At 39.6% G+C, this 24,871-nt stretch overlaps 1 protein-coding gene across 3 annotated transcripts; it reads left to right on the top strand.

Moving 5' to 3' along the window:
• Nucleotides 1-1,659: 1,659 nt before the first annotated feature.
• Nucleotides 1,660-24,562, top strand: cmtm8.L (CKLF-like MARVEL transmembrane domain containing 8 L homeolog). Of its 3 annotated transcripts, none has more exons than XM_041566023.1 (5): nucleotides 1,660-2,143; nucleotides 13,561-13,734; nucleotides 18,120-18,239; nucleotides 19,141-19,187; nucleotides 19,228-19,620. In XM_041566023.1, exons 1-5 carry the CDS (start codon nucleotides 2,003-2,005, stop codon nucleotides 19,304-19,306), a joined length of 561 nt encoding a protein of 186 aa, XP_041421957.1. In that variant the 5' UTR covers nucleotides 1,660-2,002; the 3' UTR covers nucleotides 19,307-19,620. The 3 variants fall into 3 exon arrangements, with proteins under 3 accessions (XP_041421957.1, XP_018121940.1, XP_041421958.1); XM_041566024.1 differs by lacking the exons at nucleotides 19,141-19,187; nucleotides 19,228-19,620 and adding exons at nucleotides 21,763-22,813; nucleotides 23,167-24,562 and having other exon boundaries at nucleotides 1,674-2,143; XM_018266451.2 differs by having other exon boundaries at nucleotides 1,666-2,143; nucleotides 19,141-19,621.
• Nucleotides 24,563-24,871: the final 309 nt, after the last annotated feature.

The raw sequence follows: 24,871 nt of genomic DNA on the forward strand, positions 1-24,871 counted from the left end.
CCTTTCCATATTCCATTGTTCAAATGAATGCAAAATTTTTATGGTAATTTGGACCCTAGCAACTAGATTGCTGAAACTGCAAACTGGAGGGCTGCTGAATAAACTCAAAAACCACAAATATTAAAAAATGAAAACCAATTGCAAATTGTCTCAGAATATCGCTCTGTACATCACACTAAAAGTTAATTTAAGGGTGAGCAACCCCTTTAATGTATGCATGGTTTGTATAAGGGAACTTCAGAAGTATAATTAGTGGAATTCTGATTAAATATTGGGCCATTTTTTGATGATTGCCAATAAAAGTGATAGCCAAGCTATCTTGAAAGCAATCTTTAAAGTCACTGGATTCCTTCACTGTTGTGCTACACAACACATGAAATGACAAAATACATGAATTGCTGTCACTGCTCATGTGCCCTATGGTATACACATGAAGCAGTGATGGGCAGACCATAATACACTTCAGCTAGTTTTGGAGCTGAGGACCACATGTCACTGGCTTGTGTGTGTTCAGTTGTGCACTTGCCTTTCACTAGTATAAGGAGTGGTGACAGGCAGAAACAGGCAATTTGTCCCTTGCCAGGCGCAGACTGGCAAACTGTGCATTCTGGCAAATGCCATTGGAGCTACTGTAAGCTGTCATAGACAGACATTGTTTATTGACCCTTTGGGGAGGATATTTTGAGGCCACTGCTGAATCATGCGCAAGTGCCCCTATTGATGTGAGGAATACTAGAGCAACTGCCAGTGAAATAACAAGGGCTGGGCCAAGTATCAAGACCAATTCCCTATATATCTCACCGCCACCCTCAGTCCTCAGCTTGTCACTTTCCTCAAACCCAACCCTCACTCCTCATCCCAAGAAGGGCTACCCAAACTAGGGGTAGACAGGAATAAGATGTACGTGCCCAGCCCCCCAACATCATTATGCCCTGGATGTGCCTCTTCTTGTTTAACCAGGGTTCTGTTCTGTCCCTAGCTGTGGCCATACTAAACATGGCAGACAGCAGGTACGTGCAGCAGACGCATCATAAGTACCACACACTCATGCAGCGGTGTTTATTTCATGCATTGGCCAATTACGTGCTGGGTGAAATCTCCGTGTGGTCACCAGGCCCGGACTGGCAATCTGTGGGTTCTGGCAAATGCCAGAGGGGCTGCTGTAAATTGCCAGACAGTCACTATGTAGTGGGCTGGTCAGGGAAATGCCAGGGCCTATTTTGACTCCCAGTCCAGACCTGGTGGTCACAGTAATTGAAGTTCTGGGGCGGAGGGATACTGCTTTCTGGATAAAAATATTACAATTTGCATTGGAAACTTGCCCTTTGAACAAGACACTGCGTTCGTAAATGAGCTTTTGTTTGTGTAGAATCCATGAATGTCTGTATTATAGTGTAATGATTCAACACTGGTGTCTGTGTAATGGGCATTTGTAGAGAAGACTGTATATACAGGTGTGACAGGGAGGATAGCATTAGCAAGTCATGTGAGGCGGTAGGGGATGGGAATTTTCATACAGAGTGGAGGTAACGGAAACGTTTGAGGAGGGAGGGGGATGATAAAGTTTCACGGATAGTAAAGAGATCCGATATGGGAGGGCAGCGGAGGGCGAACAAATGTGGTGGTAAAATGAACACCGTGTATCAGTGCGCTAGTGACCTGACAATGAGAGCAGTGTCCCATGCACCTGAGCGCCGCCCTCACCCTGCCCCCTGGAGGAGGAGGAGAACTCGGGGCTATTCTATTGTGTGGCTGATAGAGCCGTGTAGAAGTAGGGATGTGATGGATGGGAAGTTTGGGGACATTCGGTAGCAGCTCAGCAGCTGTCAGGTGTTAGTTTCAGGTGTTAGTGTCAGGTATTGGTGCATTTGGGAGATTATTGCAGGGAGAGTAAAGAGCGGGAAGTCGGCCAGTGTTTATGCACCTAGTCCTCAGCACTGAGCAGGGGGGCTGCGAGTTGGAAGAGTCTGGGAAGGAGCCAGTTTAGATCTCCGCGGGGAAGATGGAGGGAGAGCGGCCACGGTCAGATACGGTGACTACCACAGTCAGTTCCCACATGGAGACAATCTCATTGGGAGGCAGTATTGCGTACGACAGAAGTTTCCTCAGAAGTCCCACTGGAGTCCTCCTGCTCATGGAAATAGTGAGTATGGCCCGAGGGGCTCGTGTGTTTGTGTATCTGCTGCCAGGCTTGCCCGTAAAGCGTGCCCGTGTCTTCTACTGCATAGCACACACACCTTTCAGTCACGTGACCACTAGTAATTGGTTAATATATGTCACTACAGACATGGGACCTCTTTTCCAGAATGACTTGGGATTTTCTGGCTAAGGAATCTTTCCATAATTAGGATCTCAATATTTTAAAGCTGGCCATACATACGGAGATCCGCTCATTTGGCTATGTCGCCAATGAGTGGATCTCTCCCCGATATGCCTGCGTTGACGCGGGCGATAATGAACTGGTACTATTACGGCCTTAGGGTCCAACAATTGCATCACAACAAGGACAATACGAGCGGTCGCATGAAGGACCATATTAAACTGATTTTTAAACCTGCCCGATCGAGATCTGGCCAACTTGCTGCTAGATATCGATCAGGGAAGCCCGTCTGAGGCCCGATACACTACAGCTTATATCTGCTCATGTATGGGGGCCTTACATGTCCTAAAAATCATTTAAAACACTAAATAAATCCAATAAGGTGGTTTTGCCACCAATTTGGATTCATGCAGCTTAGTTCATATCAAGTGCAAGGTAATGTTTTAATATTTCAGAGTAAAAGGAAATCATTTATAAAAAGTTTAATCATTTTATTAAAATGGAGTCTATGAGAGATGGCCTTCCTATAATTCAGAACTTTCTGGATAATGGGTTTCCAGATAACGGATCCCATGCCTGTAATCTGCACATGGACAGATCCACTAGTATGGCAAGATAACAAAAGGTGAGGATTCGTGTCACCCCCATGCTGGGCTAAATCAGGCTGCTGAGGTTGATTCATTTGTTGGCCCTAGGGATCATTCAGTGGGGAGTACAGAGACCTGTTGGATGATGTTCCCTTGCACTCCTCATCCAACCTGCCTTATCTGGATGATTTTTGGGCAGTTACCAGTCAGACAGACTTATCAATGTGCCCCCATACATGTGCAGATGTGCTGCCAATTTGGCCTGTAGGGGTTGAATCAGCATCTTAAATGTGCAGGTATATGGCAAGGGGTATGGTGCAAGAAGTGGTTTTCCTTTAATAACATGCAAATCTATTTTTACTGGTTAATCTTTGTGTTATTTTAAATAGTGTCAGTGGTTTGTTTAAAGGAGAAGGAAAGTCTTCTTCCAAATATTAGGCACCCCCAAATGATTGTATTCACTTACCTGAAACTGCGGGCCGGTGTTCCTATCAGCAAAAAACTGCACTGGCCCGGGGTTCTACTAGCGAGCAGCACAGAGCGATCCTCTTCCGGCTTCTTCTTTCTTCAAATTTCCCAGGGCAGACGCATGCGAAGTAGAATGAAATAGCTGACTTTTTAGTTAAAGATCCGCTTTTCACTCGACTGCGCTTGTGCAGCCACGAGAAGGAAGAAGAACCCGGAAGAGGATCGATTTGTGGTGCTCACCGGAAGAACCCTGGGGCGGTGCAGTTTTCTGCTGATAGGAGCACCAGCCCAGGATTTCAGGTAAGTAAATACATTCTTGGGGCTGCCTAACATTTGCCACCCCCAAAGCGGAAGAAGACTTTTCTTCTCCTTTAAATGTCAACTGCACACTAAGCACCCCCTCCCCCTAGAATCTGTAAAACACTGTACTTGTATATACACAGCCCACACTCCCTGATTATATGTATAGCACTCGTTTATTTGGTTGGTTCCATTTGTCATTGTCAAATACATCAAGTATACAAGTTATTAACTGATTACTGAATAGTATCCGATTAGGTACCTCAAGGATTAGTTTTATTACAAATCATAAGGATGTGAATGTCTGCAATGCCACCCCTTCTGGGGACCAGGTATGAACCTACTGCCCAACCAGGCTCCTGATCCAACCTAGCCAAGTCTGTCTAACACAAATACATCCCTATTATGCCCAAAATTCTTCCAACAAGGGCTGGCTTGAATGAATCACCTTCCCCTGCAGAACAGACAAGCTGGGTTTTTGGGAGGAATGAATCTCTTTAGGACTCCCACTGGCACAGAGCCCCTAAGGGTAGGGGCACACGGCGCGATTTCGCCGCGATTCTGCGCTAAGCGAGTTGTCGCTGCGTTTTTTAAGCCGAAATAGCTTTGCTAACTTTGGCGCTGGCGTCAATGCAAATCGCGGCGAAATCGCTGCGCTAATTCACACGCGGCGATTCGTTTTCTATTGTCGTCCGAAGTTGCCTCGCTGGGCGTTTCCGGGCGACAGTAGAAAAAGAATCGCCGCGTGTGAATTAGCGCAGCGATTTCGCCGCGATTTGCATTGACGCCAGCGCCAAAGTTAGCAAAGCTATTTCGGCTTAAAAAAACGCAGCGACAACTCGCCCAGCGCAGAATCGCGGCGAAATCGCGCCGTGTGCCCCTAGCCTAACAAGACTTGATTCCCTGGGGGTGGCCCTGCATGTTTATGATACACTGAGTTGGTGTATATACAGTATGTATGTTTTTATTTGTATAGCACTATGTATGTACACAGCACCGTACAGCAGAAGCAATAAATAGAAAAAATAGGGGTCAGTGCAATAATAAATACAAAGTACAGTTGCATTACATTTTCCATAGAGCTAAGGGTCAAAGTGAGATGGAGAAGGAGATCCCTGGCCCTTAAAGTTTATAATCTAAGTGCGAGGTTAATTTACAGACAGAGGAGATTAAGTGCTGGAGGAATTCAGGGATGGCATTCTGAATGTGTGGTTTAGGTCCAATGGCAAACAGCAGATTTCATGGGGCAAAACTGCACTTTTTCTATAGACTTTTATCAGGTTTTGGCAGTATTAAAGACCCAGTATGACAGTATGAAGGCTGTAGCAATTGTACTTTTTTTAGTATAATGTAAAAAATGGGACTATATATATATATATATATATATATATATATATATATATATATATATATATATATATATATATATACACATACCCCAATTTAGCCATCTTTGCTCCACATTTCAGTAAGTATTCCCACGAGTTTAGCCACATCTGTCCCACATGTTATGATAAATAGCCCCCCCAAAAAAATTCAACCCCCTCTGACAGGTCAACCAGTTTTGCCAGTTCTCACATCCTACGGCAGTCATTTCTCTCACTATCCCCCAAGTTCAGCTGTGTTTTCCCCATATCACTATTTCTTGAATTTCTCCCAGGTTAAGCATCCAGTGGCAGTTTAGTCATCGCTACATTTTCTCCAAATCAATTGATCTGGGGAATCTGAAGGTATATGCAGCTAAGCAGTGAAGGGATAATCTTCATACAGAACAAGCTGTATCCTCTTTTTAACCCCTTCAACTTTGATCTTGCTCCAGGCAAGTGTTGCCAGGCAATAGGCGGTGCTGCATTGATTAAAGAGGAAACAGGAAACATAAAATTTGTCACTTGCAGTCATGTCAGTCACGTGACACACTTGTGGTTTAGGGCCTTCACCATTCTCTAATTTGTGCATCTGAATGATATGTAAGTTAGGGGATTGGAGACGGTGTGCCTCTTTGCTAACTTCCTCCCATCCCTTATGAATACAGCACAGCTGAAAGCAGGCAGTACTATAATCGTGGGGGGTGACCTTAGGTCTGAGTGTGCAGAGACCTATGGCAAATCAGTCCATAGTTTCCCATCTTCATCAAGTAGAGTCTAACTATTGTTTGTGCAGCAACACAATCCCTGTGCCAAATAACTGATTGATTTATAATGTGTTCTGTGCTCCATTACAAATATGAGAACAATACATGATTGAAAAAGACAAATGTAAGGGGTGCGCTCTAACACTTGCACCTATACCTCGCACATATACATGTAGATGTAAGCTGCCTTAGTGGAATTTCTGTAGACAGCCAAGGAATCTTTGCAAACTGCTGAAAGGGGCCCTCCACCCAATCTCTATTGCAAATGGAAGAAAATACAGTTGTAAGCTATAAGAATTACATTTACACGAATTAAACATTTTCAGTGGTTTTAAAGCTATTCATAAATGTCACAGCTAATGAAAGCAGTTTCTTTCTGTCTGTTTACATTCTCTGCACTGCTGTCTCTGACTGTTAAACCAGTGTAGAAGAAAGCAGCTGATTGGCAGACCCGGAGTAGAAATGACTGCTACATAGTATCAAAGCCATAGAACAGAAAGGGATAAAGAAATATTGCTTTGAATAGAAACTATATTGACAATTAGAGTATGGGATCCATTATCCGGAAACCCGTTATCCAGAAAGTTCCGAATAACGAAAAGGCCATCTCCCATAGACTCCAATTTAACCAAATAATTTACATTTTTAAAAATGATTTCCTTTTTCTCTGTAATAATAAAACAGCACCTAAAGTCAACAATCCTATAGGGTTTATTTCATGTTTATATAATTTCTGTAAGCAGACTTAAAGTGGCCATACACAAGTTAATAAAAGCTGCAGACAGAATACGTCAGCAGCTTATCAATCCCCCCCGAAGTCGGGCAGACTTAATTTTCCTGTCAGATCGAGGACAGAATCAGCTAGTTGACAAGGTCCTCGATTCCCACCTCCTGCATTCCTGGCCTTGTGATCTCCAAATGAGCAGATCTCCCCATGTATGGCCACCTTAAAGGTATGGAGATCTCTTACCTCTTAGTTAGTCAGACACTTAAACGGGGCGTCGCAAATATTGGCGTTGCATGGCGGATGTTGGCTTGCAAGCTTCCCGTGGGATTTGCTATAGTGTGTATTCAGTGGGGTTCCATTTTGTTCGTATTTATGCGTATTTATGCAAAAATACAGGGTTTTAAAAAATGCAATGTAAAAACCTCCCTTGTGATCTCACCCGTACTATATTGAAATTTTTTTAATTTCAAACAGCCTACTTATTTACTAATTTTTATTTTCACACCAGTCCCGGACTGGCCATCTGACAGTTCTGGCAAATGCCAGAGGATCTGCCATAAGATGCCATAGAATGTCACTATTTAGTGGGCTGGTGGGGAGCTGATTGGGCCTCTCTGTTCTTGGAATGCCAGGGCCTATTTTGACTCCCAGTCCAGAGCTGTTTCACACTAAACAGTACCTTTAAAGGAACAGTAACAACAAAAAATTAAAGTGTTTTATAGTAATTACAATATAATAGACTGTTAACCTGCACTGGTAAAAGCTGTGTATTCACTTCAGAAACACTACTATAGTTTATATAAATAAGCTGCTGTGTAGCAATGGGGACAGCCATTCAAACTCGGAATAAAGAAGTGAAAGCACAGGTTACATAGCACATAACAAATAATCCCTGTCCAATACAATGGTGTTTTATGTAGCTGCTATGTAACCTGTGCCCTTTCTCCAGCTTGTTTATATATATATATATATGCACTCCCTTTGATATAAGACAAACAATCTTTTATTGCATCTGCAGTGCTGGTCTGTGAAACATTGGTGTATACAAGATTTACCGTGCACCCCTGCCTTTATCAAGATTGATTTTGGAGTGCGGATACTCATCTGGAAGATATATATATATATATATATATATATATATATATATATATATATATATATATATATATATATATATATATATATATATATATATATATATATGTCCAAATAATATAACAACTATTAACAGGCATCAGGATTGCATTACTGTTATTTTCAGAAATAAAACTGATAAAAATGAAAGTGTGAAGTCCGGTTCACCAATGGTGTACAAGACATTGCAATAAAAGTCTTACTAGGGAAAATGGGTTTCATGACTTTGATGCACTTTCAGCTTATGGTGTTACTGTTCCTTTAAGAAGATTGGAGACCTAGCTCACAGATCATAGGCTACTGCCACACATGACTGATATCCAGCCTGCGCATATAAATGCTCAACCTCTGGCCTCTGATCAATGACACTGTGTTAGTCTGAGTGCAGGCACCAGATTTCAGTGTGAAAACACATGCATATACATAGGCAAAGAATCAGCACTATGTAGCAGAAGCCTTATATGAAAGGTAAGAAAAGGGAACAAATTCTCCTTTAAAACATTTTGCTTTGTGAAATACCACTTTAATTTGCAACTGAACTGAATTGTGGTTCAATGATCGGTTATCTCAAAGCATTTTAGCTGTGACAGAAGTATTTGGATAGGCACTTACTAGTATGGTAAGAATGCATAGAAGCCCTCCTTGAGAAAACAGAAACCTCTACACTATGTTTAAGTGGGAATTGATTGTAAGTGGAATGTGGAAGAGGAAAGTCAACTGACCGTATATATTTACAGATTTGATAATGTTCTTTCAAGGCCTTGAAAACTGTGGCAGTTATGGGCAAATGGTCTAATGTACAGTAAACTCATGTAACTATTTAGAGCAACTTATGTGCCAAATAAAGCCAGTGAGCCCCTCAGTACAAGTGTTAGCCCATTCTAATGGCTTTTACTGTGGGCTGAATGACTGGATGGCAATAGAAGTCATAGAATGAAATATTATTGGAGTTACATTGTAGTAATGTCAAATTCTCTCTTCGGAAATCTTTGGAATTAGACCGGCTGGCGGCGCATGCACATTTGGAGCGATTTTCTGTTTCGCTAAGTGCCGAAACTCACGAAAATTGCCGAAGCGCTGGTCTCATTCCGAAGATTGCAGAAGATGGCGCCTGTGAACTCTGATGCCTAAATCTGCACCAAGGGGTAAGTAAAATGTTAGGGGCATTTGCCCGGGGTAACAGGCTGGGGGGAGGAGGGTCTATGTAGGGTATGGGGTAGGGGTTTTTTAACTTTAGGATTGAATTCTCCTTTAAAGGATGTTTAAAGGAACAAAGACAGCCCCAAATTATGAACCCCTCAAAGGGCAGAGCTTAGCAGAGAGGCCAAACTGCATGGGGCTGCCTGCCGCAAAGGGAACTCTGTGTAGTATAAATTTACACTACTTTAAGACATTTTTTAAATATGCAGAGTAGGAGTAACCATCATGCCAAGATGTATAAATGAACAGGAAAACTGTGGGGATTGTATTTCCTTGGCTTGACTTGACTGGAGTTCTACTGACATGGGAAACAACAACAAAACAAGCTAAATACGTGTTTATTTTGAGAGCTCAGATTCTCAGACCTTTAGCGTCAGGTAAAGCCAGTGATGAAATCCTACTCAAAATGTAATCTCAATCTATAGTTGTGAAGCACGAGCCTGCCACCTCCTATGTACCAGTGACACATCAGTGGAGCGAATGGGAAGCAATTCTGTCTGACAAATGGAAATGCTTAGTAATTAATTAGAAATTAGAAAATGCTAAGATACATCAACTGTATAATAAAGCGGTGTTGACTCAAAAACAAAATCCTATTCCCAAACTCCGGAATATTGCAGAGCCCTTTTGATCCAGACATTTAGGGGTCTATTTTTTTAGAGGAAAAAAAACAAGATTTTTTAGAGATTCATTATGGCCCAAAGCAGCAAAAAAATCTGAATCTGAAAGTACTCCAGATAAAACCTGGCGAATTCATGCCAATGGCATAGGTCTCTTTTTATTTTGCCTTCACGATTTTTGGGTATTTTGGGGTGTTTGACTCTGGTTTTCACTCAAAAACTTGATAAATAAATACATTTTTAAGCCTATAAACTTGAAAAATTTGAGGTATATCAAAATGAAAATGTAATATAAGCTTCATCATCATACTGAAATTAGAAGCTTCCTAAATATAATCAATGAAACATTCTGTACCGTTTATCTTCACTATTTCTCTGTCAGCATCTGTTTCTCTTCATTTTGTCTTTTTGCAGCAGTTGGGTGTCAGATATTCATTGACAGTTAGAACCAATATATCTTATGGGGGGGGCTTTCTTTCCTAGTAGATGAATCAGAGATCACTCAACTAACTGATTCCAGTACAAACAAAGTCTAACAAAATAACTTCCTTTTGCACAAATCCTGCATGTTGAGAGACATGATGTCTGGTGATTTTAATGAGTGAGCTCTAATACATCTAGGCAAAAGGAAGCCCCCCCTATAAGATATATTGGATCTGACTGTCAATGACTATCTGACACCCAACTGCTGCATGAAGAGAGAATGAAGAGAAACAGATGCTGAGAGAGGGATAGTGAAGATGAACTTGATTATTTCAGAAACAATGCAGAATATTTGATTATATTTAGAAAGTTTCTTATTTCAGTATGATGAAGCTTATATTACATTTTCATTTTCGAGAAAGTCTGAATTAATTGGATAAATTGGAGTCAGTGGAAGATGGCCTTTCTGTAATTCAGAGCTTTATGGATAGCAGGTTTCCAGATAATGGATCCCTTACTTGTACTTACTATGAAAGAGAAGAGAGATGTTTCATATGTAGTATGGGTTCCCCCCTTGTTAAAAGCTGAATTTTGCTTATCACTACTGAAGACCGATCCACAGTAAAAGACAGGGAACAACCAGAGCTCTGCACTTACCACCTGCTTCAGTCACACAATAGTTACAGGCCCCTGTGCTGCCATACATAAAGTCCATCGCTCATATTTATCATAAGGTGAAAAGCCAGTTTATTTCTATTCACCAGGGCACCATGGCTCTGTATTCATTTGTATAGTATTTCACCTCTAGACTCTTCATTTGATAAATATGGCCCCAGCTCTTGAATTGAAGTTATTGAAAGCACTAAGTATATTAGGGCAATAGCACATGGGTTGATTTCAAATACATTGGCAACTGAATATATTTAGCCGCTTATGGAATAAAATCTCATGCAATTACTTGGGAGTGTGATTAGCGCAGGCGATTTTTCATTTTAGCCAGGCGCAGAGTGAGGGGAGGCATTCGGGGAGAAAAGTCGCTGCGATTAGTCGCCAGGCGACTAAATCTCCCCAAATCGCCCAGTGTGTCCCTACCCTAAAGGAACAGTAACGCCAAAAAATTAAAGTGTTTTAAAGTAATGAAAACTTAATGTAGTGTTGTGCTAGTACAGCTGGTGTGTTTGCTTCCGAAACGCTAATATAGTTTATATAAACAAACTGCTGTGTAGCCATGGGGCAGTCATTTTAAAGCTGTAAAAAGGGGAAAAGGCACAAGATATACAGCAGATAGATAAAGCTCTGTAGAATACAATGGGATTCTTCAGAACTTATCTGCAATCTACTGTGTATCATGGCTACACAGCAGCTTGTTTATATAAACTACAGTTGTATTTCTATAGCAAACACACCAATTTTACTAGCGGAGGGTAACAGTACATTCTATTGTCATTCCTTTAAAAAGCTTTCATTTTTTAGTGTTACTGTTCCTTTAAAGGTTAAATAATTTTCTAGTAGACTTACGGTATGAAGATCCAAATTACAGAAAGATCTGTTATCTGGAAAATCCTAGGTCCCAAGTCTTCTGGATAACAGGTCCCATAGCTGTATCTCTGGTTACCGTGACACTGATATATTAGCAGAAAGCACACATTTCTCCATTGAAACGTTCCCTTTGATCATATTAGGGAGCAGAGCCATAAAGGCAGCCAGTCTGGAGAGAAGTGTGTGCCAGATGCAGGTGGAGTACAGAGGAAGATTATTCTTGCAGACAGGTTTGTCATTGTATAACTATTCTCTACACTCCAGTGCACAGTGAAATGAGCGAAGCTCTGTAGTGATATGTCATCCAACAAGACTATTGATTTGTTTGAAATACATTGCAGGATAACATCTTTAGTTCATAGCCAGGTATTTTGTTAGACGCCACATATTGACTTGTGTTCCGTCAGTACTTCAAGTACATTTGAGCAAACTCTTTATTTATACCGGCTATTATTAAAGAAAGAAAGCGCACTGGAGTTGTGTGGAGTAGAGAGCATTGCTACTATAGCACTTGTTACAGCGACTCCTGCCTGTCAGACATGAATCATACAGCCTGCTGAAGGGCAACTTCTCAAAGCCGCCTGCTCTCAACGCTTTTTAAAATAAAAGCATTTGAAAGTTCACTGAAAAAGGGATATATTGTAAAACATGGGAAATGCAACAATGGCGAACACAGAGTGGCTACAGAAGCACAGACTGCTGTGAATGATGAGCTATCAGCTTTATACCTTAGAAGTACAGGAATGGGAACCGTTATCCGGAAACCCATTATCCAGACAGCTCTGAATTACAGAAAGGCCATCTCCCATAGACTCCATTTTATCCAAATAATCCAGATTTTTTAAAATAATTTCCCTTTTCTCTTTAATAATAAAACAGTACCTTGTACTTGAGCCAGACTAAAATATAGTGAATCCTCATTGGAAGCAAAACCAGCCTATTGGGTTTATTTAATGTCTACATGATTTTCTAGTAGGCTTAAAGGACTAGTAACATAAAAAAATTAAATTGTTTTAAAGTAATAAAAATATAATGCAGTGTTGCCCTGCACTGGTAAAACTGGTGTGATTGCTTCAGAAACACTTCTATTGTTTATATAAATAAGCTACTGTGTAGCAATGGGGACAGCCATTCAAAGGAGAAAAGGCTCAAGTTACAAAGCAGATAGCAGATAAACTCTGTAGAACATAATATCTGTTATCGGTTATCCATTATTTATCCTGTGCCGTATAGCCTTTTTTCAATTTCCGCCATTGCTACTCAGCAGCTTGTTTATATGAGCTATAGTAGTGTTTCTGAAGCAAACAGATCAGTTTTACCAGTGCAACATTACATGATATTTTCTTTACTTTAAAGCACTTTCATTTTTGGTGTTACTGTTACTGAAGATCCAAATTACGAATAAGATCCCTTTTCCGGAAAACCTCAGGTCCTGAGCATTCTGGATAACAGGTCTCATACCTGTACATTTAAAGAATACAAATAGTCTCATTTTGCTCATTCAGATTTCAATTGGGATCTGTTATCCAGAAATCCATTATCCTAAAAGCTCTGAATTATGAAAAGGCCATTTCCTTTAGCCTCCATTTTATCCATAATCCACATTTTTTATATAATTTCCTTTTATCTGTAAAAACAAAACTGGACCTTGTACTTGATCCCAACTAAAATATAATTAATCCTTGAAGTCAGATTATTGTAATAAACAGCTTCAAAGCCTTCATGATGTTCAGAGGTTTTTTTGGTGGTTTTCGCTCGAAAACTCGATCAGTTAGAGAGATTTGAGGGGTTTTTTTTTTGCAGAAAACTTGATCAATTTGAGTATTTGAGTTTTTCACCCAAAATTTGTTTGTTACATTCGTGTTTTTTCATAGGTAAGCAAACATTCGAGTTTATTCGAAGTATAAAAAAAATCTCACAAACTCAACCTTCGATAAATAACATTAATGATTTTCCAGTAGAAGGTATTAAGATCCAAATTACAGAAACTTATGGAAAATCCACGACAACCCCAAACATTCTGGATAACAGGTTTGCTGACAATTTAAACAAAAGCTGTAGATATCTGCTTCTCTCCATTTAATACATGATTTGCTCTCTGTCTCTTTCAGATGTTTGGCCTGCTGGTATGGGCGCTTATTGCAGGCTCAGAATATTTCCTCGTCTCTGCATTCGGTTGGGTGATGTTTGTAGCTGTGTTTTACTGGGTCCTCTCAGTCTTCTTTTTTCTCCTTCATCTTACAAGAGCAAATACAAGGATCACAAAAGTGCCCTGGAGTTTGGTGGTAAGTAATAGCGAACGGTTTAAAATAAATATTTCATTTTATTATTGTGGATATCAGGAAATTATCACATTAAATTTAGTGGGAAATAAAAATCACTTAGTAGCATTACTGTCGTGGATGCAGAATTTCTGGCTTTCATGCTAATAATTACAGTTTCAAATAGTCACAATAAAACGAGAGCTCCACGGGAATAGGTATTTAGAGTGTATAATGGGCTCACCAGTGGAGATTTCATTTGCTCTAACAGGTTTTTTTTATCAGCAGGATGGAACAGGTACATCTGAAGGCTGTGTGTCTTCCAATAAAAAAGCACGTCTGCTTCTTATATGAAATGCTCATTAGTGCACAGTTATCACAGGGTGGGGAAAATGCAAAAAATTTTTATTAAACAGTATATTTATATTACCATACCATATTTTTTTGTGTTCATAATGCATGTGCCCTCTGCACCTCCCTCTTGATTTGTTTTACCCAACACAAGGTGCTTAGGGTAACCCGACCCTGGACAGAAATGCTCTTTGAATGAGTACATAGGGTCACGCTTTTGTGCTCCATAGTGCTTTTGCACTTCTGTCCAAAAATTGCCCCTTAAAGGGGTCTTTAACCTAAATTAATTTTTAGTATGTTATGGAGAGTGATATTCTGTAACAATTTGCAATTGGTTTTCATTTTTTATATTTGTGGGTTTTGAGTTATTTTTATAGCTTTTTATTAAGCCTCTCTCCGGTTAGCAATTTCAGCAATCTGGTTGCTAGGGTCCAAAATACCCTAGCAACCATGCCTTGAGTTGAATAAGAGACTGGAATAGGAGAGGCCTGAATAGAAAGATGAGTAATAAAAAGTAGCAATAACAATACATTTGTAGCCTTACAGAGCATTTGTTTTTTAGATGGGGTCAATGACCCCCATTTGAAAGCTGGGTCAGCAGAAGTAGGCAAATCATTAAAAAACTATATAAAAAAACATTAGCAAAGTTGCTTAGAATTGGCCATTCTGTAACATACTTGGGGGTAGATTTATCAAAGATTGAAGTTAGAAATCTCCATAGTCCTCCACTCTCCATTCATTTCTACGGGATTTTTAAAGGTGTATTTAGCAAATTGTGAACATTCAATATCCCCTTTTGATAAATACGGCTTTGAAACCCCATAGAAATGAATGGAGAGAGGCGGAATTTCACTCTAGAGGACTGTGGCGACCTCTAACTTCACTTTTTAATAAATATACGCATAGGGCTTAAAGCCCACCAATTTGGCTTATCTGGCATTGCCCTAAAATCATGTTTAGGTCTTGATTCTTGCAAGCAATAAATCAACTGTAAAACATTTAGCTTTTTTTTTAATATGGTAACTGGGCAAAGGAAAAAAAAAAGGAAAAAATGAAGGTATAATGTGTTTATAAAGCTGCCTATAAAAAACCTACAGAATGCAGACGGCTATATTAGTATGTGCCAGTGCCAGGGTAAGCTGTGGAAATATGTTGGCAGTTTAAGCTGTCATTTCAGCACCACAGGTAAATTAACCAATTGTAGTATCCTCACCCTATCAGAAATGCTGAAATATATCGTAATAATTTCAGAAAAGGTCAATTTTTTGTTTTTATTTCCCTAGAGAAAGCAGGATTTTCTGTGCAAATGATAAACATAGTATAGCTTCAATTCCCACAAATACAGAAAGGGAGTCTAGAAGCCCAGTCTATTTACATACTTTTTATAAAATAATTCCACTGTTCTAACTCATCTCTTCTTGTAAGTTCTCTACACACATCATAAAGTCTGCAGAGATGTAAAGAGCAGCTATTAATCATTTGCTGAAATCGACTTCTCAGACCTTGAATATCCTGTCAGTGGTGTAAAGTACAATACAGCAGACCCTGTGGGCGGGGGGGGGGAACTTGGACCGCAGGGTCTGCTGTATGATGTAGTCCCCTCACCACAGCAATGACATTCACCGAAAGAGGCGGTGGACTGAGGCCGGTGGAGGGGATAGAGCAGTGTATGCACAGCTAGATTTTTTTTTCCGAAGTCGCCCGAAGTTGCTTCACAAGGAAACTTTTGGCAAGCTGAAGCGATGTGAGTGTCATCCTGCCAGCGATTTACATTCTAGCCGACGGGAAGGCTGCTTGGGGAGATTAGTCGCCCAAAGAAGAAGTGATTTGTCGCTGGGCTACCAATCTCCTGAAATGGTAGCGTGTCTCTGCCCTTAAGGACGCACTGAAGCCAGGAGCATTTATCAAATCACAGTCAACTTTGTGTTAAATCACACAGTTTCTTAAAATACTATTGTGGAAAAAAGAAACCTTTACACCAGCTAAAATCTGTCCAGATGCCATAGAAGTCCGTGGGTAATGGATCTTATTTACTTTTCTCAAACATCAACATGCAAATTTGGGTTCAAATTCTGTTAAAAAAAGACAAGCCAAATGTGTTGCAGAGGATTCAACATGTGGATTTGGTGCATCGTAACATGCAAGGCATTGTGGGAAATTGAGTCTTGGCTGGGGGGAATATAAAGGACATATATATATATATATATATATATATATATATATATATATATATATATATATATATATAATCAGCAATAACATTTACAAATAAGTTTAAAGTAAATGAACACTTGTAATTAATGTCATTTGGAAAGTGCGTAGAGTAATTGTAACATCTATGTGGAAGCACCTGCTTTTAGTTCATTTTGTATCTGTCATTGCTTGAAGTGTTTCCTTTATTGCAGCAGGTACCTGCTCATTGTGTGGAGTTCATGTTGCTGAGTAAACTGCAGTGTCATTTTTGATGGATGCTGAAATATAAAGTATTCGCTACACAAAACTCACTTCTTTAAAAAGTAGCAAGCAGCATATTTATAGAGACCGACAAGAGGAGCACATCCATCACTTCTTTTGTTCATATAATCCCTATTAGGCCCTTGGCTGATGCAGAGAAAAGTAACTATTCACCACTTGTTTGTTATAGCTGCTTCAGTCCCTGAACAACATGGGGCTGATTTATCGTTCAGTTTTGAATTTTTTTGTGCTAAACCCATGGATTCGAATTAGAGTTTTCAGAGATTTATTAAGCTCCAAACAACTCAAAAAGTAATGTAAAAATCAGTGGGGGTGGACACTGGAAAATGTAAGCAATTCAAATTCCAGAGTTTTTTGAAACACTGAATTTTGAAAATGAATAGAATATGATTTCACTGCACTCTACTTGGTTCTTTGCCGTTTTTTTGTATTCAAGTCTTTTCATAAATAAGCACAAAATCGAGTCTGGTCAGTTTTCAAGTTTATTTAAATTTTTTTAAAATTGTGGAATTCACATATTCAAATTCTTGATAAGAAGCTGCTCCAATTAATCACACAGGGGGGGAATTTTGTCCTCCACTGTTGTTTGGCCAAAAGAGACTCCTGTCAACACCCACCAGAGTTCCACCTCTCTCTGCTGCCTTTATGTTGGCCATTGAATAAGATGAGGAGCACTAACAGGTGGACAGTGGAGTCCTAAACACTTTCTTCTTATTGGAAAAAAACCTCTTGTATCCCCATGTTTGAGAAGTCCATTATTGAAATTAACTGAAATATCAGCCATATTTACATTTTTAGTACCTTTCTAGTAGTCTAGTCTGCTTGTGTTATTCTAAAACAACATCCCACCCCTGTGGATCTGTTATCTGACCGTTATTACTGTACATTATTCCATGACCAGTACTTATTCATATAACTCACTAGTGACATTTAATATGCAGATTTATAATATTACTGGTACGTTACCATCTCAAGTGTCCCTTCTTCGCTCTAAACAACCCCAACTTAACAAAAGAATTGTTCTAAATTCCCTAATTATTCACTTTTGTCTGGACTGTACTAGTCGATTAAATTGTTTGGGTCTGTTCACTCATTCCTTCATTTTTTCTTAAAACACTACACTAGGCTTAGTGATAAGTAACAGGCAGGACAGATATTAACCATATTTACATTTTTTAGTAGGGGTGCACCGAATCCAGGATTCAGTTTGGGATTCAGACAGTATTCGGCCGAATCCTTGTGCCTGGCTAAACCGAATCCTAATTTGCATATATAAACTAGGGAGGGTAGGGAAATCACATGCCTTTTCATCACACAATATTTTTTTTCCACTTTTTCCTTCCTTGACCCTAATTTGCATATGGAAATTAGGGTTCGGTATTTGGCTGAATCTTTCATCAAGGATTCAGGGATAGTGGATTCGGTGCATCCCTACTTTTTAGTAGGCTAAATGTAACTGTAGCATTGTCTGACATTGTTCCTTCCATATAGGAGATATATAAAGAAAAGCTTTTGGAATTCACTCGTTTTTGTACAGTGCTTCTGTGATTATCAGTTCTGAATGTACTTTTATATTTTGCCAGGGGCTGTGCTTCAATGGAAGTGCCTTTGTTTTATATCTCATCGCTGCTGTAGTAGAAGCCAGTTCAGTTAACAAAGATGTTCACCAGCACCATAACTACAACAGTTGGACGGCGTCTTCTGTAAGTAGATGGAGAATATTCATTGATATAATTGATGCTTTGGGGAGCCATTGAATCATTAAAAATCCCAAGAGTGAACTTTCATGTAGAACTGACTAGGACAATTATACTGCAATATATATATATATATATATATATATATATATATATATATATATATATATATATATACAGGCATATATATATATATATATATATATATATATATATATTTAGCTGCACGAATCCTCTCAGCAACACTCACTAAACTGAGACATTCCCGCCCTGTAAGGTCTCACAGGCTCACAGCTTATAGGAAGAAGTAGTTGTAAGTAGGGCTGCTTGGGGGCCCAAGGCTGTACCTGGTTGTGTGACTGGCCCATAATTCTTATTTGCTCTACTGAGCTCTACTTCATTCTCAAGGAGAATATGGAAACTGACATTGACACATGAGAAGCTCATTTTCATTAATGCTGCAAGATAAGACATTGAGTTAAGTAGCAACTAAGAGAATTGCAATCGGTCAAAAACAAAACTAATGAAGAGATGTTATATTACTATAAGGACAGAGAAGGTAGTAAAACCCAAGTACACCTCTATGGCAGTGAGTTTCAAACTTTTTATTGGGGTGCTCCTCATGTTTCACTAGACATCCTGCTACATCCTGAATATTTGGGACAACAAATACATATTTATCCCAAAAAGCTTAGAATTCCTGTAATGGGGGCAGCTGCACAGTTTAGTAGCCATTGCCACTGTCCTAGGGTGGATATCTGTTGGGTACCTAGCTTCTAGTAACCATACGTGCTTCTCAGTAGCTGCTGGAACTATTGAAATGGCAATACAGTAGCACACAAGGATGGAATCATGGATTGCAAATGGCACTATGAAGCATTAAGAAAAGCAAATCATTTCATTGTAGTATTTCATTTTACGTTTCCCGGGGGACCGTGTCAAAACAACATCAATGCTTGGGTAAATGTGAAATCTGGGAAAGAAAAAAACCAACGGAATACGACGGCGTCAAAATGGTGTTAATGCCAGGAGAACATAAAATCCATGGACTTCCCAAAGGAAGGAAGGATTAAAAACACTTAACCCACATGTAATAATATAGACTACATTTGCCCTGGAGCAGTAACTTATAGCAGCCAATAATATGTTTGCTTTTAAACAGGTCACCAGGAAATGCTGTCTGCTGTGTCTTACTGTCTTTTATTCCATTACCCCATTACAGTTCTAATTTATTTTCCAAATAGCTTAGGTGTGTGCATATTAAAAAGTGCAACATCCACTATCAATAGATATAGGTTGCTCACCTTCCAACACTTTTTTTCAGTTCAGTTGGATTCAGATAGATCACCAGAAATAAAGACTTTTTCCAGTTACTCTCTATTTTTTATGTGTGACCGTTTTTCTAATATTGACTTGTGAAGTGTCATTTTTCACCTTCTAAAGCAGCTCTGGGAGGGGGAGTCGCCGACCCTGTAAACTGTTCGAAACTGATACATTTAGTTGATACATTTCGTATCTTTGTCCCTGCTGAGCAGAATCTCTGGATTTCATTAAAGTCAGCTGTTAGAATTGATACAATAGTTGCTAATACTCCAGAGATGCTGCTGAGAAATGTATCAACTAAATGTTGCAAAACTGTAACAGTTTAGAGTCTGCACCTGAATTACTGAGCTGCCAGACTCAAACACCAGAGACAGGGACTAGAGTCCTGCGCAGAACCAATTTGTTACACCCGTGACCCGCATACTTACCCGCTCCCCGACCCACAAGTACCTTATCAGTGACCCGCTGACCATCAAGAAACAGGAAGTGCTGTCATTGTAAACCGGACATGACATCATTAGAAGTAGGTGTGATCAGAAAAAAAGGAGTAAAACGCGCTATTGAGAAGACCCACCACCCGCAAACCCAGGGGGAATTGCCGACCCGCGTCTATACCCGCTCCCGAAACTTCTACCTGCAACCCGCAGGTTTTTGCGGGTAAACCCGTGGGTACCCGACACTGCAGGACTCTAACAGGGACATTAAGGGGCCCATTTACTTAGTTCATGTGAAGGAATAGAATAAAAAAAAAACATTGAATGTTTTTTTTGGCTACTTTGACCATTGAATGGGCTACTTCGACCTTCGACTACGACTTCGAATCGAACTAAAAATCGTTCGACTATTCGACCATTCGATAGTCAAAGTACTTTGACCCCCTAGGTCGCCACCTAAAACCTACCGAAGTCAATGTTAGCCTATGGGGAAGGTCCGAAGGATTTAATCGTTCGATTGAACGTTTTTTCGTTCAATTCGATATTCGAAGTCGAAGGATTTCAATTCGGCAGTCGAATTTCGAGGGTTAATTTACCCTCGATATTCGACCATAAGTAAATTTGCCCCTAAGCGTTAAACTTAGATTTTGGAAAAACAATAAAAAATGGGGGAAAAGTATTTATTTCTGGGGAACAATCTGAAAACAAATGAACTGAAAAAAGTGTTACAACACAGATTTCTTTTAATGCAGAAAATTTCTGTGATATTAAGTAGTGTCACCTGGAAACAAGTTAGTTATTTAGGGGCCGATTCATCAATAGTCGAATATCGAGGGTTAATTAACCCTCGATATTCGACTGGGAACTAAAATCGTTCGACTTCGAATATCGAAGTCGAACGATTTTGCGCAAATCCTGCGATCGATCGATCGAAGGATTTTTCGTTCGATCGAACGATTAAATCCTTCGAATCGAACGATTCGAAGGATTTGAATCCAACGATCGAAGGAAAATCCTTCGATCAAAAAATCACAGGCAAGCCTATGGGGACCTTCCCCATAGGCTAACATTGACTTCGGTAGGTTTTATCTACCGAAGTAGGTGGTCAAAGTATTTTTTAAAGAGACAGTACTTCGATTATCGAATGGTCGAATAGTCGAACGATTTTTACTTTGAATCGTTCGAATCGTTCGAATTCGAACGAATTTAACCAATTCGATGGTCGAAGTACCCAAAAAATACTTCGAAATTCGAAGTTTTTTACATTCGAATTCTTCACTCGAATTTTGTAAATCTGCCCCTTAATGTTATAACAGGTATCTATGCAATGTGCTTAGAGCACTGCTGAGAAAAAAACACCATTTACTACAGAGTGGGGGAGGGTGCAAGAGCAATATCAATGGTAGTAGTGTCTTCCAACATCAGCATTCATCTTCTTTCTGACAGCCATCACTTCTCTATATATTTGTGCCTGCCCTGCCCCCTCCAGTGATGTCAGGCTGGATATATAAGTGGTGGGAATAAGGGCATCACTCAACAAGTAAGGCCTGTCCCCTCTACACAGTAAGAACTAAAGTATAAAGTCATGAGGCTACAGATGTATATGTGGAACAGTTCTATCCCACTTCATCATTGCTGGAGAAGAAAGCTCTGTATTATTTGCTTGTAACATTAGAATTGTCAGGAAGAAAATTCCATAACCATGAGACTCCTGCTGATGCACGGTTATTACTAACCACCAATATTTGCCTTCTCTTTTCTTGTCTTCACAGTTTTTCGCCTTCATAGTCACAGTCTGCTATGCATTAAGTACATATTTTAGCTTTCAGGCTTGGAGAACAAAGAGTTAATGTGACATGAACAACATGGTCTATTCCATCCAGCTGGTGCAAACTGCACTTTACTATCATTTCCTGTTTTACCATCACTCTGCTTCCCTTTACCTGTTCTGAGTGGAGGAATTGGTCTATTGCTTTAATCAAAATCTATATGGTACCACAAAGGACTGTGGGAAAAACACCAGCTGAAATGATTTGTCACTACTTGTTTTTTCTCTTTATATTTTATACTGTACATTTTATTGTTATTATGTGTATTACTGGCTGCAATATTTATTAAGAAGAATGAGTGAGAGGATCATTTTCTAATGTGAGCTTTAATAACACTGTGTGCTTAAAGAAAACTAAAGCCTAACTAAAGAAGTAACTAGAAATGTCGTACATTATGTTTTGGCCTTCTGTACCAGCCCAGGGCAACCGTAGCCCTTTAGCAGTAAATATCTGGGTCTCCAAAGATGCCCCAGTAGCTCCCCATCTTCTTTTCTGCTGTTTCACTGTACATGCTCTGTGCTGCTGTCAGTTACCTGAGCTTTGGGGCCAACTCAAAATATACTGTACACATAGAATAGAAATGTCACAACATAAGGCTGATTAGTAGATAATTCAGATTATTAGTACATGACAGCTCAGAAACCAGTGCAATTAGAATCTGAATTAAACCAGCTGCCCTGTAGCATCAGCTTATATGACAGACAAACCTCATTTTCTGCTTGATAATTTGCCTTAGCTTAACTCAACAGCTGCTCAGAGCCCACTGAGCATGTCAATGTCACAGACACTTTCCAAGATGGTGACCCCCTGTGACAAGTCCTGGATCATTGCTGCTACTGACAAGCTGAAAATTTAGGCTGGTGCAATAAGTTTATTATATAATATGGCATTTGAAGCCATATTAGGCTTCAGTTCTCTTCTAAAGGCATGGTTCATATTTAAAGGGTAACTATTGCGAAAATGATAATTTAATATAAGCTTCCTCATACTGAAGTAAAGGTGGCCATACACGGATAGATCCGCTCGTTTGGCAATGTCGCCAAACGAGCGGATCTCCCTCCGATATGCCCACCTTGAGGTGGGCAATATCGGGCTGATCCGATCGTGGGCCCTAGGGCCCAACGATCGGATCCTAGCGTTCGCCAAACGGGCGGTCAGATCGCAGGACCGCATCAACGAACAGATGCGGCCGCGATCCGACGGGATTTTTAATCCCATCCGATCGAGATCTGGCCGACTTTCGGCCAGATCTCGATCGGGGAAGCCCGTCGGGGGCCCCCATACACAGGCCAATAAGCTGCCGACTCGGTCTGTCGGCAGCTTTTATCGGCCCGTGTATGGCCACCTTAAGAAACTTTCTGAATACAATCAATTAAACATTTTGTACTGCTTCTGAAATAATCAAGTGTATCTTCACTATCCCTCTCTCAGCATCTGTTTCTTTTCTTTCTGTCTGTCTTCATGCGGCAGTTGGGTGTCAGGTGAATGATCCAATATATATTATAGGGGGGCTTCCTTTCCTAGCAGATGTATTAGAGCTCACTCAAATAACTGATTCCAGAAAAACAAAATCTAAAAAAATAACTGCCTTTTGCACAAATCCTGCATGTAGAGAGACATGATGTCTGGTGATTTTAATAGAGTGAGCTCTAATACATCTACTAGGCAAAAGGAAGCCCCCCTATAAGATTTACTGGATCATTCATCAGACACCCAACTCCTGAATGAAGAAATAATGAAGAGAAACAGATGCTGAGAGAGGAATAGTGAAGATAAACTTGATTATTTCAGAAACAGTACAGAATTTTTAATTGATTATATTTAGAAAGTTTCTTATTTCAGTATGATGAAGCTTATATTACATTTATTTTTTGTAATAGTTCCCCTTAAAGTCATCCTTTAGTATATTATAGAATGGCTAATTCTAAGCAACTTTTGAATTGGCCCTCACTTTTTCTTTTTTTATAGCTTTTAAATTATTTGCGTTCAGATTCTTTACCGCTTTCAAATGGGGGTCACTGACTCCATCTAAAAACAAATCCTCTGTAAGGCTACAGATGTATTGTTATTGCTAATTTTTAGTACTTGCCTTTTAATTAGCCCCTCCCCCATTCATATTCCAGTCTCTTATTGAAATCAGTACATAATTGCTAGGGTAATTTGGACCCTAGCAACCAGATTGCTGAAACTGCAAAACCGGAGGGCTGCTAAATAACTCAAAACCACAAATAATAAAACATGAAAATCAATTGCAAATTGTCTCAGAATATGACTTCGCCACGTCATACTAAGAGTTAATTTAAAGGTTAACAACCCCTTAAATGGGATAAAAAAAAAAAAAGCATCAAATTGAAGAAATTTCCTCAAACATTTAATGATGTATAGAGTTTAAGAAATATGTGTTGGATAATGTGCCTTTTACTGTATGCAAATTAAGGCAATCAGCAATGATTTGTTTTAATTAATGTACTTGATGTAAAAATGTTTTTTTTGCCAAGCACAACATTTATTCTTGCTGCAATGGCAACACCTTGTGGATATTGTACAAACTACAACTGTCGGAACGCTTATGATTCCAGGAGATATAAATAAATGTAGCAGCATCTCTTTGTGTGTATGGGGGAGTCATATAGGATTGTTCAGCATAAGTGCACGTCACTGAGAAAGGTCCTTTAGAATAACAATTAGGTAAATATAGACTGTAATGGGGATTTTGCTGACAACATTAAAGTGAATCATACAAGGAAAGGCTGCTGGTTTCATTTCTTTCGCCTACATTCTGTACTGTGATACTGGCACCCATGATATTCTATTTGTACTGTCCTACACTCTCGCTATATGTCCCTGGGTATCACTTACAGTACAGTTAGGGGGTTATTTACTAAACTCTGAATGCAAAAATCGGACTTTGAAAAAAATCACAAATTTTTCAGAATTTATGAAACCCTGAGGATGGAAATTAGAAAATCCGGCATCTCAGACCTGTCGAGGTTGCATATGTCAATGGGAGAAGACCCAATGATTTTTTGATGTGCGCTGGGTTTCGAGCAAT

This window comes from Xenopus laevis, chromosome 6L (assembly GCF_017654675.1).
Source record: "Xenopus laevis strain J_2021 chromosome 6L, Xenopus_laevis_v10.1, whole genome shotgun sequence".
Taxonomy (NCBI): domain Eukaryota; kingdom Metazoa; phylum Chordata; class Amphibia; order Anura; family Pipidae; genus Xenopus; species Xenopus laevis.

What these genes read in the sequence shown, in the direction of transcription:
- cmtm8.L (XM_041566023.1), top strand. Translation starts at nt 2,003, where the DNA reads ATGGAGGGAGAGCGGCCACGGTCAGATACGGTGACTACCACAGTCAGT. An exon ending in AAGTGCCCTGGAGTTTGGTG is followed by an intron (nt 13,735 to 18,119) that starts GTAAGTAATAGC and finishes ATATTTTGCCAG; the next exon opens with GGGCTGTGCTTCAATGGAAG. An exon ending in ACAGTTGGACGGCGTCTTCT is followed by an intron (nt 18,240 to 19,140) that starts GTAAGTAGATGG and finishes ATTTCATTGTAG; the next exon opens with TATTTCATTTTACGTTTCCC.